At 36.3% G+C, this 12,115-nt stretch overlaps 2 protein-coding genes across 12 annotated transcripts; one reads left to right on the top strand and one right to left on the bottom strand.

The window, feature by feature from the left end:
* Positions 1 to 338: 338 nt before the first annotated feature.
* Positions 339 to 6,464, top strand: LOC113690745 (mediator of RNA polymerase II transcription subunit 9). Of its 8 annotated transcripts, none has more exons than XM_072050746.1 (8): positions 339 to 474; positions 616 to 805; positions 2,221 to 2,483; positions 2,594 to 2,656; positions 2,793 to 2,873; positions 3,267 to 3,325; positions 3,443 to 3,520; positions 5,965 to 6,464. In XM_072050746.1, exons 3-7 carry the CDS (start codon positions 2,265 to 2,267, stop codon positions 3,498 to 3,500), a joined length of 480 nt encoding a protein of 159 aa, XP_071906847.1. In that variant the 5' UTR covers positions 339 to 474; positions 616 to 805; positions 2,221 to 2,264; the 3' UTR covers positions 3,501 to 3,520; positions 5,965 to 6,464. The 8 variants fall into 8 exon arrangements, 6 of the variants coding, with proteins under 6 accessions (XP_071906847.1, XP_071906848.1, XP_027064572.1 ...); XM_072050747.1 differs by having other exon boundaries at positions 340 to 474; positions 661 to 805; XR_003448477.2 differs by lacking the exon at positions 339 to 474 and having other exon boundaries at positions 532 to 805; positions 5,965 to 6,112; positions 6,189 to 6,464.
* Positions 6,465 to 8,505: 2,041 nt separating this feature from the next.
* LOC113690955 (uncharacterized) lies at positions 8,506 to 10,809 on the bottom strand. 4 transcript variants are annotated; one of them, XM_027209104.2, is made up of 5 exons: positions 10,528 to 10,809; positions 9,394 to 9,604; positions 9,111 to 9,264; positions 8,935 to 8,956; positions 8,506 to 8,844 (listed from the first exon to the last, which is right to left on the bottom strand). In XM_027209104.2, exons 2-3 carry the CDS (start codon positions 9,583 to 9,585, stop codon positions 9,130 to 9,132), a joined length of 327 nt encoding a protein of 108 aa, XP_027064905.1. In that variant the 5' UTR covers positions 9,586 to 9,604; positions 10,528 to 10,809; the 3' UTR covers positions 8,506 to 8,844; positions 8,935 to 8,956; positions 9,111 to 9,129. The 4 variants fall into 4 exon arrangements, with proteins under 4 accessions (XP_027064905.1, XP_071906849.1, XP_027064903.1 ...); XM_072050748.1 differs by lacking the exon at positions 8,935 to 8,956; XM_027209102.2 differs by having other exon boundaries at positions 8,506 to 8,956; positions 10,528 to 10,808.
* Between the last annotated feature and the right edge of the window lie 1,306 nt (positions 10,810 to 12,115).

Below are 12,115 nucleotides of genomic sequence, written 5' to 3'. Positions count from 1 at the left end.
TAAATGAATTTTAATTGAACTTGAGTTCGTTGAAAATTGATCTTGAATTGAATATTTAACAAGTCAATTTTAAAATATTTGTTAAATTCTCGATTCGTTTACCGCTCTAAGTTGGAATGTCTGGTAGTTGATTCATCGCATTTTGGATTGTGAAAAAAGTTGCTAGTCGCATCAGCAAAGATTTTGGACCATCACCTTGTATAATTACTTTTGAAAATTGATTCTTATACTATAGACTTTTTTCTATGCTACAGAAATGCTATAATGAGAAAGAGTTAATGGAAAAACAAGAACTTTGGTGGCTGATATTGTAAACAAAAACAAACTTTACGAACTGGGGTAAATTGAACCACTTTAGCGTCCCTGATTTGGTTAAATTATATCAATCAAGACCTATTCATGAAATTCCTAATTGTGATCGAGGAATATGTTGTAAATGGGAGTTGATTCTAATGAAACAGGAGAGATCCGAAGGTCTGTAAATTAGGCGAGTTTAACCCAAGTCTTATCCTTATACTAGCTAACGTACCATTTCTCTCTTCTTCTAACTATCGCGCAATTTAATATCAAAAACTAAACTCAGAACCCCTTTCATCATTTTTTTCCCTTCGTCAGCTGGACGAGAAGGCTTCCAAGAACTGATAGAACATTTTATTGAAGATTTCAGTTTGGAAAACCAAGAACAAATCCCGATCAGGAAAATGGAACAGAGGAGAAGAGGATAGGAGTGGATTTTCGACTTCGCCAGAATCTGCCACCAGCGTCACCGCCATTATATCGCTACATTTCTTGGCCACAAAGCAGTGTGAAGTTCCTTATTCTTATTTTCTTTTTTGTTGATTACAGGATTATGCTGATTTGAGTGCTTGAATTTTTTTTTGGTTATTTTTTTATGGCTTCGTTTTTCTTGGTTGTAAGTTTTAACTTAAGTTTTGAATGGGAGGATTTTGTGTGAATCTTTGTTGTTTTGTGGAATTATTTTGTTGTTAAGAATGCATAATATGGTTGTCGGTAAAATTTCTGGGTTTCTATCAATTCAAGTTTTTGTGGAGTTTGTGATTATCGGGGTCCGTGAATTCAAGTCTTTGAATATGGTTGTCTGTGGGCTTCTTTAAATTTCTGGGTTTGTGAATTGAGTGTGGGAGGGAAAGGGGAGAAGGAGAGGGGCTGCCTGGGGTTTTGGGGGAGGTGAGGATGGCAACGGGTGGGTTGTGCTGAAGGGGGAGAAGCTGGGGAGAGGGGCTGCCCGGGGTTTGGGGGGAGGTGAGGGTGGCAGCGGGTGGGTTGGGCTGAATGGGGAGAAGATGGGGGGAGGGGGCTGTGGGAGGTGGTGGAGAAAAGGGATGGGTGGCGGGGGAAGGGGGAGATGGAGGATAGAGGGGAAGGGGAGGGAGTGGGGTTGCGGGGTGGTGGTGAAGGGGGAGGAGGGTGCGGGTAGCACAGCAGCAGTAGCATTCTGTCTCGTTGCAAGCCTTAACAAGTAATAGTATTAATATCCCAACCAGGATTCTGTTTCTTTTCCTAGTTTTTGTAGTTAGTCAAAACAATCAGGCAAATAATTGGATCAAATTGTTGTGCTAGTAAGGTAGAATATCCCTCCAAATTGTTCTATCAAAAAGTTTCAGATCTAAGTTAGTGCTTAGAATCTCCCAACGTGCTTTACCATTATTATTGTTATGATCTTATTACATTTTTATGTTAAAACACTTGTATTTTTGGACTAATTTTTCAGTAAACACTAGAAATGATGCTACCATTCTTAGTTTTAATTGAATCTGCTGCACATATATAGTTATTGTAATGTGATGATGGTAAATGTTGTTATATGGGCAATATATGTGATCTTTGGCCTCTTGTTGAAAATATTAGCATCATTTCTAAGTGTTGGGGAAGAGGGGCAGGTGGTGGCTTGGGTTGTTGGGGGGGGGGGGGGGGGGGGAAGATGGAGGATAAAAGGAATCTTTCATTAACTTAAGAGGTACATGGTGTTGAATATTTCTGTGAATCATCTTTTTTTTGTTCAGGGCTCCGACTAGGAAGGGTACAACATGTTTGTATTAGGGAAGGCAAAGCATTCAGTGTTAATGTGAAAAATACAAACATTGTCTTCCAAGATTATAGTCATAATTGCATTGATGTCAATAATAATACAGCAGCAACACAATAGCCCAGGGTCCCCTCTCGGCTTGGAAGTACTCATAATATATAGACCTTTTGTAGGCATTTTAGCAAGCACATTGAGGGCTGTGGGCTGAGGATTGTCAATGGATCACTACGGAGGAAATTGGTCAATGATCCCAAACGTCCAGACTCTCAGCAGCAGTAGCAACCCTTCTACTCCCTCCTCCACTCAGGATCATCACCACCTCTTCCTCCAACAACAGCCACCGCTGTATCAGCAGCAACAACAGCAGCAACAACATTGTTTTTCCCAGCAGCAGCAGCAGCACCAGTCACTTGCATCTCATTTCCATCTTCTACACGTAGGTTTTCTGTCAGAAACCCCGAATTTACTTTTGGCAAAATAGCAATATTTGGTTCCCCAGCTCTCTCTTTTTCTAATATGCTTTTCTTTTGATTTGTATGTTTACAGCTAGTGGAAAACTTAGCAGACGCTATAGAGAATGGAACTCGAGATCAGCATTCAGATGCACTAGTGAGTGATTCTATCAAAATTAATCCATATAATGAATTTCCTCAGACTAATACCACCTTCTTCTTTTATTCTATAACCATAAATGATGACGCTTTCTGTGTACATTTTTCTTCTTCTTCACCATCTTCTTCTAAAGGTTACCGAATTGAACAGCCAATTTGACAAGTGTCAACAGCTGCTAAACTCAATTTCGGGTTCAATCAACTCCAGATCCATGGTAAGTTTTCTGCAGATTCTTTAGATTGTTGTTGTAATGCTACATGAAGACTTATTTTGCACACTTGCTCAGTCTCAACCCCCCCTCCCCCCCCCCCCCCCCCCCCCCCAACTCTCAAGATAACTAAATAGATAAAAGTGGAGTTTAGATGTGTTGTTCTATGATTTTGGCATACCCCCTCAGTCTCAAACCCCCCCCCCCCTTCCTCCTCCTCCTCCTCCTCCTCAAGATAACTAAATAGATAAAAGTGGAGTTTAAATGTGTTGTTCTACGATTTTGGCATTCTTTTAAGTCCTGCCACTGGGGATTTTTATACTCTGTTTAGATTTTGCATCCTTTTGGATTTTATTTGTTATGTGGAAAGCTGAGCCCAGGATGTACCAATATTGACAGACAGTCGAGGGACAAAAGCATAAACTAGAGGAAACTGAACAGTTATTGAATCAGCGAAGGTGCCTAGATTCTGATTTCTCCATCATTCAGTTATCAATATATACATACCTTATATTTGTTCTTATTGCCTTTGGCTCTCTTTTTACCAGCTTCGTCTTTGATTTGTCTGATTTCAGGGATCTTATTTCCAAGTATAGAAACTCTGTTGAAGAGCTTATCAACTCTGAACTATAACTACTGGGACACTAAATGGGGTAAGGACACATATTGAGCATTCATTTTCCCTAGCTTCTACTATTCAACATATGGTAATTTTTGGGTTTTTCCCCCCATCCTGATCCTTTAGTTTTTCGACTTCATTTAATCTTTGTTATTTTAAGAGTGCATTTTTTCTATTTTTCTTTCTTCCTCAAATTGTTTGTCAACCTTTTGTTAGCCAATTTGGGTTTGCTTCAGTGAAAAGTTGTATTTTCTTTCTTTCTTTTTTGTTTTTTTGTTTTTTTTGTTTTTTTGTTTTTTGCTTTCCCCGTCCCTGATTCCTTTTTTCTTTAAAAGAAGACATGTTTGGATTGATGATTATTTGCAAAAAAATTGCATTATAAACAAGTATTCCAATCACCTTTTTATTTCCCAACCACCTTTTCATCTCACAAATATCGAGATCATATCGCAACTAGTGCTACACTATTATTCTTGCAAAACTTTTCAAATAATCCTCTATCAAAGCTATGTGTTCTTCCTTTGTAACTTGTATATTATTACTATTACTTTTATTATCATTATTATTATTATTATTATCATCATTAGTATTATTATTATTATCATTATCATTATTATTATCATCATTATTATAGATTTCTTCAGATTTATCTTTTGCTGCTTGTGGGTTTTTTTTAGTTATCAAGGAGTTCATGTAAAAGTTTCCAAATGATGTTAATCTCAAGTAATTTTGGAAGGAGAAAAGGAAATGGATGGTAGCCAAAGAATACTGTACTCAATCTATTCTTTTGTCTTTCCTAGATGCACATAATGTTTTGTGCCCTTTTCTGTAGCTACTCTCGTGACATTGAAATTGTCTAAATTGCTGTTGTACCTTTTGTTTCCAATTGTTTGGGGGTTTTTCTTTGACGTAATGTTTTTATGGTATTTTTACATAATTCTGCATGGTGATGAATCTTAATCCCCTGGTTCTTTTCTTAAGTTGTATTCCGTCAACGTAGCATTCTGTCTCTAATGTAAACATAGTACGTACTATCTGTAAATGCTTTCGGGCTCCTCAATCCCTTTATTTTTTCACTTTCAGTTTTTTTTCTTAGTAATGATTGTAATTTACTGTTATTTTTGCATTGCTTTATGTTGATTCAAGCATTGGTGTTCAATGAAAATGGCTTTATATATTCTTGTTGAGGCTTTGGACCATCCAGTATGTATGTTGAATGGAAAGTATGTATGCCAAATTTAAAGTTGCTATTTGGAGATGCTTTGTATGAGAAGGGCTTGGAATTTTGCTTTTAGGTTTTAGTTTCAGGAAAGTTTTAGGTTATGAGATGGTTCATGGAACAAAATGGCTTGTTGCATGCAGTTTGGTGAAGTGGTGATTATAAATATGTTGTAAAGTGTGGAGTTCGATTTGCCTTCTAATTTCCATGCCTTATTCTTACTGAAGAAGTTTAGTTTATTCCATCATTTTTTTCAGTTGGTTTCCTTTTCTTGTCAAAATAGAAATCTTTGTAGCAGAACTTTGTCAGCTTCTATCTTGTAAATCTCATTGGACTAGAACAATAAACGGAAAAGAAAATCAAATGAACAAAGTCCCTGTTTTTTCAACTATTCCAAAGATGATATGTGGAAAGGTAAATACTGTCCCTGTTTTTTCAACTATTCCAAAGATAATATGTGGAAAGATAAATACTGTTATATGATTTGTTGTCAGTTTTTTTAAACCACATAGAAATTAGGTACTATTTGATCCCTTTCATATGTTCTGAACAAATGCCATTTTCCCTTTATAAGGTCTGGACATGTTGTAGGTAGGGATCTGGTAAATGACAGCAGAATTATATAGAGATATTTCTGAGGCTTCTGAATTTGAGATCCTTTTCCTGCTGATAAAGTATATTGTCTTCCTCCTGTCTTTTCATTAGGTTTTGTGTTCAAATGTTGTATAATCTGCTGTTTCCGATGTTGGCTTGTTTTCTATAGCTTTTAACTTTTAGTTTTGCTGAATATAGCATTTATCTCTACCTGCTATGTTAAGTTTTCACTGTATTGCAGTTATTTGTTAATTTACCCCAAATTCTATGCTTAAATTGAATTTTAGGGCATGTATCCAAAAAAGATTTCAAGTTTGATTTACTAAAGCTGTAGTAGTACTAGAATAGTGGTCCACTTTGGGTGTAGGTGAGTCTTTTTACTTGTACTTTATGATGAGCAATAGAGTAATATTTGTATTAGAATCCTCACTCTGTGCCATTGTCAAAAGATTTATTGACAATGTTGTTGACGAACATCTTTGGGGAAAGTTGCTAATCCATACCTGTTATTTTTTCTCAATCGGTTGCTAAGATCTCCTTTGAGATTCTTGAATATTGCGGATAACCAAACAGAAATCATACGGGCTTTTAGAGTTTTTCCCCCTTAATCTAGAAACAGTTCTGACAATGAACTAAATGTAAATCAATTTCAATTTTTTACTCAGAATGAATTTCTTGTTAGAAGTGGAGGCGCACGTGTTGCAAGATCACTTGTATATTTCATGTTTCTGGTGGAAAGGAGCACAGAGGAGGAATGAGCAGTGAGGAGCAGTGATGATATTACATTGTTAGATTTGACTATAGTGAGCTAAGGTAGAATTTTGCAACCTACTTTGCATTTGTTAACCCCAGAGATATGAGAGTCAATTTCTATTTTCATTGTGCAAAGGTTGAGAAGGTTGCAAGAGCATTTGTATCTGACTGATACGATCTTGAGTGTTGATACAAGGAGAATGAAGATGATCTAAGTTGTTCACGAAAGTTTTGGAGAAAAGAAATTTTTCTGTTTAGAATTTCAAGTTCTCTTCATTTGAGTATTCTTTCTATTTAATTTTTCTGATTCTCTACTCATACTATCAAGAAGTTGATGTAATCTATATGACCAATTAGTTTTAGGATTATATTTATGATTTCAAATCTAAGAAGGTTATGATGACTTTTCGCAGGTCATGTTGTCTTGTTCATTTTCATGTTTTGCCTTTCTCGGTTTTGATGGTCTTTTAAGTCGTTGGAAATTTGAGGGTTCTTGCAATCTAGGGTTTGATTAGAGAAATTTTGCTGGAAAGATTAGAATGTTATTGACAACAATACGTACAAGGATAATATCCTTTTTGTCTGTAGCATAGGTTTATTTATCATATTACATCTAATTCAGCAGTGAGCTGACAATTAGCATATGAATATGTATCAATGAAAGCATGGTTTTAGTTGGCTAATGGCATTATTTTCTGTCATTTATGTGTAGTAATCAGTAATCATCTCTGAAAAAATGCAGAAAACAATCATTTCAAATCCAAATTCACATCTCGACCACAACAAAACAATTGACTTGAGTACAATTGTTGTCACTTTCTTCCAATAGTGTGGGGATAAATCACATGATAAGGATAAATCACTTTCAAATAGAATTGTCATTTAACAAGGATTGTCTTGCAGATTTGAGAAGGGTTAAGAGCACTAATATGTTGTAAATGGATTGTAAAGGGACTGGTAGCATCATCTAAACAATTTAATATGTACAAGAGTCTTTACCTGTTAGATTATGTAGAATTTTTTATTTTAAAAGACCTCCATAGATAATTCCTATTAGCAATTCAGAAATGGAACGACCAGCCCATAGTAGAACAAGAGTGTTTTTTTTTTTCTTTCCTACCGATCGAATTTTCCGAAAGTCAGTACCCGTACCTTACTTTGGTACCTAAAAGAACCACTTCATGATCATTTCTTGAAATAAAAATTTAAAATAAGTATCTATAGTATTAAGGTGTTAAATAGACATTTTTAAAACAAATAGTTTTCAGTAGAGGAGGAAATTTAGAAAAATAATTTCCAATAGGGGAGGGTGGCATTTAAGGGGGGAATTTAAACATTTTCCAACGGGGAAGTGGGAGATTTAAGAAGTTGGGAGGAAAAAAAAGAATTTGAACCAATGATCTTTTAGGGAAAATAAGAAAATTTCCCCCATCTTGTTATAAATGACACTTAACGGTGATTATGATATGAATTATGAAGCACTAAATTCAACAGCTAAATAAGAAGACTTCAACAAAAGTGAAAATACCTTTCCCTGATTAAAATGGTTTCCCTACAATTTATCAACACGTTTCTTTTAATCAGTTTGGAATGAAGGAGAAGCATGTAGAACATACGTTTCGTCCGCAACATTTTTGCTTATGTCCTACTCTGATCATCTCTGAGCTGCCAATCAAAACCTCAACTGCCATGGAGTATTAGTGGATCTGCAAGATCACAGGTTGATTCTGTCTTAAGCTCTAGTCCAATGGCCACCAGCTACTTGGTTGGCTACGGTTCAAGATACCCTCAGAGGGTGCATCACAGAGGACCATCCATGGAGTCTTACAGGAATAGCAAGGGATTTAGAGGATGCATCCAAGGCTGCAATAGCTGGTGTGGACGCCAGGAATCGAATCCTAATGTTCTGCTGGGAGCATTAGCAGGTGTGCCAGATAATAGGGACCAATTTAGAGATGGAAGGGAAAATTATAAGCAGACAGAAGCCTGCACTTATAATACTGCACCTCTTGTTTGGAGTTTCTGCTAAATTGCATGCATTAGAACAGAATGGTAGCCACGTGTTTTTTATCCTCCATTAACTGCTTCAAGCTAGAGATCATGTACGGTAGAGGAGTCAAAGAATCTGGTTTTCTTTTGTAGACTCAGAACGAAACCAAATGGCAAAGAATAAGAGAGTGATAAATCCTTGTGCCCAAATTTGGTGTTCAATGTCCTTGTATTTTCCTCCAATTTCATTTGAAGATGAATAAAATTTTTCTATACAAAGGGTTCCTTCAATATCCTTGTATTGAGCGAGATCTACTCAAATACAAAAGGTGTCCTTCAGTTCATGGTAGGTATTCTGTAATCTTTTACCACTGGTCAACAATCCCTAGGCATTGGAGCGATCTCAGAAATTTGATCAAGCATTAACTTAAGAAGCCCTTTCACCAGCTTATGGAAAGGCCAAGTAACCAGAAAGCTATCAAAGATTACTGGACCATTAGCAACTAGACAACTTTTAAAGTTCATGGCAGGGATTTGTTTATATGTTGATGCATCAAAGCAAGATACATCAAGCAATGAACTAAAATATAACATGAAAGTATTTCTACAAACAGGAGTGCAAAAATCCATTAATCCACTAACTAATGATCTCATTCCAAAAGGAAAACCCCCTGATGAAAAAGCATTAACCGCCTAAGTCTCCGCAATCTACGCTCCCTGAATCCAAATCTGCAACAACTCAAATTCTATTCATCTTCCAGGACATTACAGCTTTAACACAAGCTCAGCTACAAATGAAACTTCTGTTTATCAAAAGATCTGAATCACAATCAGTGCCTTGGGAAATTTCAGACAATAACTGTGCTAGGTACCTACAGAACAGAGATCATAACCTTCAAATGCGTGCTTCTGTGTCTGAGTAGTTCACATGGAGAGAGAGAGAGAGAGAGAGAGAGAGGTTAAAGCAGAAAAAATGAAAACAAGCATGCCTTGAAGAATCTCCTAAGATTACTGAGAGAGAGAGAGAGAGAGAGAGAGATTAAAGCAGAAAAAATGAAAACAAACATGCCTTGAAGAATCTCTTAAGATTACTGAGAGGAATCAGTCTTTGGAGCAGGATGATGACTGATAACCAATGGTGGACGCAGAGCTCTCTGATTAGCCTCTCTTTGTTTCCGAGCCTCGTACATTTCCTTCGTCTCAATCGCAACCAATCTTTTCACCTGTTATGCCAAAAATACCATGTAATTCTATTTTTCAATCTTATTCAACAACTGTCAGTTGCCAAACAACGATAGGAATTTGACCATATAAAATAAACATGTGGTTGAAGCAAAAGCTAATTTGAGAACCTGCTGAAGCATTCCACGAACTGTAGGAGTATTTTTCCGCACAACCGTGCGGTTGCATTTGCGGAGGTGCAGCGCCTCTAATGTCCGCCTATGGAGCTCCCTGGTTCCAGGCATACCCCTAACAAGGGTTATATACAGCTTATCACTCCATTCAATTGGCACACATGCTTTAAAAGCCTGGTAAGCACTCATTTCTTCCTGCTTGAGCAAGCTGTCCAGTATCCAGATTAATCAGAGTAACTAAATGGGGCTATAACTTGGCAGGTCACTAACATAAATTGTCTCATTAAAGCTAGCACTCAACAATAATCATTTCTTCCTGGTTGAGCAAAGCTGTACAGTATCCAGATTAATCAGTAACTAAGTGCGGCCATATCTTGGTAGGTCACTAACATAAATTATCTCAATAAAAGCTAGCACTCAACAATAATCTGCTAGCCAAACAGGAAAAGCAAGAAAGAATTTGTTCCCTAAGAGGTTAAACAAAACAGATAACATAAACTATCTCATTAAAGCTAGCGCTGAACAATAATCTGCTAGCCAAACAGGTAAAGCAAGAGAGAATTTGTTCCCTAAGTGGTTAAACACCAAAAAAAAAAAGAGCTTTGCCATTTGAAACTCACAAGCAAAATTCATGTGATAATAACTCTAGGGTGTCCACAAGCCTAATCAGTCTACACAGCATGTTCAAGCCTGGATTAAATTTTCATGAGCATAAGATTGAACAGAGCTCCAGTCTAGTATTGACTATTGAATAGCCTGATTATGTATTCCTGCTATAGCTAAATCAAACAGCCAGTCACTTAAAACTTGACGTAAACCCAATCAGATGCATATGAAAGTGGAAAAAGATTGAATTTCCCCAAATTTCTGAACCTAGTAACTTGATACTATAGCAGACCATGGTTCAAAGACTGTGGCCGAGTTCAAGTCGTCACCGGAACTTCAGCTTCCGTCCCGCAATATCACGGAGACGGTAGATCCGGTGGAAGCTCATTAAGATTCGGAAGATTCGGGCCGAGTCTACTGAGTCAACCATATTGACTCATCAGATATCGATGAACGGAGGCTTTCACCATGATTTTCAGATACTTCTAGGATATAAACAAAAAAAAAAAAAAAAAAAAATCTTACCCGTATCGTATGTATGAGAAATTGCACAAATCAATCTTTTACTCAAAATTCTCTCTTTGAAGGCCTCTTCTTCACTAAACAGCAAGTGGGTTGCAGAGATTCAAGAGAAGGAGAAGGAAAAATAAAAGGGCAAAGAAGACGAGGAGGCTTTCATATCATATGCAGGGGTGGTGGTGAAATTTGGAAACAAGAGGGAGGAAAGGAAAATCAAAAGCAGAGTCGAGGGAGGAGATGGCTAAGAAATAAATTCAGAAACTTCCCATGAGATTTCTAACAGTATCACTTGACACCTCAGAATTTTATAAAATCTCACTTGCCTCCTCTACTTTGGGTTTTTTTTTAAATACTTTTACAATCCACTTCAAGGGTCAAACTATAATCTTAAAAGAAGGTCATTTTGGAAGAAATGTTGTAAAACTAATGCTAATCTATATTTGGTAGGCAGTGGTTTGTAGTGGTTGTATGCTGAATTATAAACTACTAGAATAATATAGAAAAATTATAAAACTAGGTGAGAAGTAGAGAGAAATTTATGCTTTTGTTAACTAGTTTATTTAGAGTTCTCAAGGTTATACATAAGCATCATGAATAGGTGATACAAGGCCAAAAGTACATGTACCAATATTAATATAGATACATGAATTTAGTATTTCAAGTACGTGAATTGAGTAGATCGATAATAAACTAACAAACAACAAGAAGATTTATCAATGTACCAATGAACCTTGTAGGGGAATGAATATTTCAATAGATATCTTGGGGAGATGAATTAACATTCACACTTATCACTTTATTAATTTCATAATATAAGAAAATATAATCTCATCCTAGATTTACCCTTTTCTTGTGGATGCTTAATTGTCATAATACATTGATTGTATTTCTTAATTTTTGTAAAATTGTCAATTTGGTTCTTTAATTGAAATTTTAAAGTTGATAAAGGGTGGAAAGACCTCTTTAATAATTTTTTTATATCATTGGTTTGGACAAGAACTATTAAGATATTTAAAATTATAAATAATTTACAATATTTGTAAAGATAACTTGAAATATTTTGTAACGATGAAAATAACTTTTTGTATCAACTCAAAAACATCACAAACAAGTTCATATATAACTTTCAGCATTTCTTTTTTTTTTTTTTGGTTTTCAAGCCATCGATTTGGACAAAATAAAAATAGAAGAGTTGTTTCCTGATTCATGATAAAGCATAAGTGATATATAGAAGTCATGTGCAGCGAGTCACGGGGTTTACTCATAAGTTATTCTAGTGCAATATTTGGGTTGTTCGCTCTTCTCGGGTAGGCGGACGGGGGTTTATTTTTCGGTGATGGTCCAAGCGGTGATTAATAAGGTATCTTTGTGGAGTAACAGATTCTTGTCATTTGGTGGAAGGGTTATTCTCATTAAACATGTTCTTTCCTCGTTATCGCTACACATGTTGGCAGCATCTTGTCCTCCTAAGGGGGTATTGAATAAGATTTAGAAGCTATTTGCCAATTTCCTCTGGGGAGATGCATGAAGGAGGTTTGAGATACCATTGGATGAGGTGGAAGGAATTATGCTTGCCTCAGGATGGAGGGGGAGT

The sequence above is a fragment of the Coffea arabica genome, chromosome 5c (assembly GCF_036785885.1).
Source record: "Coffea arabica cultivar ET-39 chromosome 5c, Coffea Arabica ET-39 HiFi, whole genome shotgun sequence".
In the NCBI taxonomy this organism is placed as follows: Eukaryota; Viridiplantae; Streptophyta; class Magnoliopsida; order Gentianales; family Rubiaceae; genus Coffea; species Coffea arabica.
This window is presented reverse-complemented; position numbering and strand designations above follow the sequence as displayed.

Coding starts and splice junctions, on each gene's coding strand:
- LOC113690745 (XM_072050746.1), top strand. CDS start 2,265: ATGGATCACTACGGAGGAAATTGGTCAATGATCCCAAACGTCCAGACT. Junction 2,484..2,593: donor CTCATTTCCATCTTCTACAC/GTAGGTTTTCTG, acceptor GTATGTTTACAG/CTAGTGGAAAACTTAGCAGA. Junction 3,326..3,442: donor CAGTTATTGAATCAGCGAAG/GTGCCTAGATTC, acceptor GTCTGATTTCAG/GGATCTTATTTCCAAGTATA.
- LOC113690955 (XM_027209104.2), bottom strand. CDS start 9,585: ATGAGTGCTTACCAGGCTTTTAAAGCATGTGTGCCAATTGAATGGAGT. Junction 9,265..9,393: donor TTCGTGGAATGCTTCAGCAG/GTTCTCAAATTA, acceptor TTGGCATAACAG/GTGAAAAGATTGGTTGCGAT.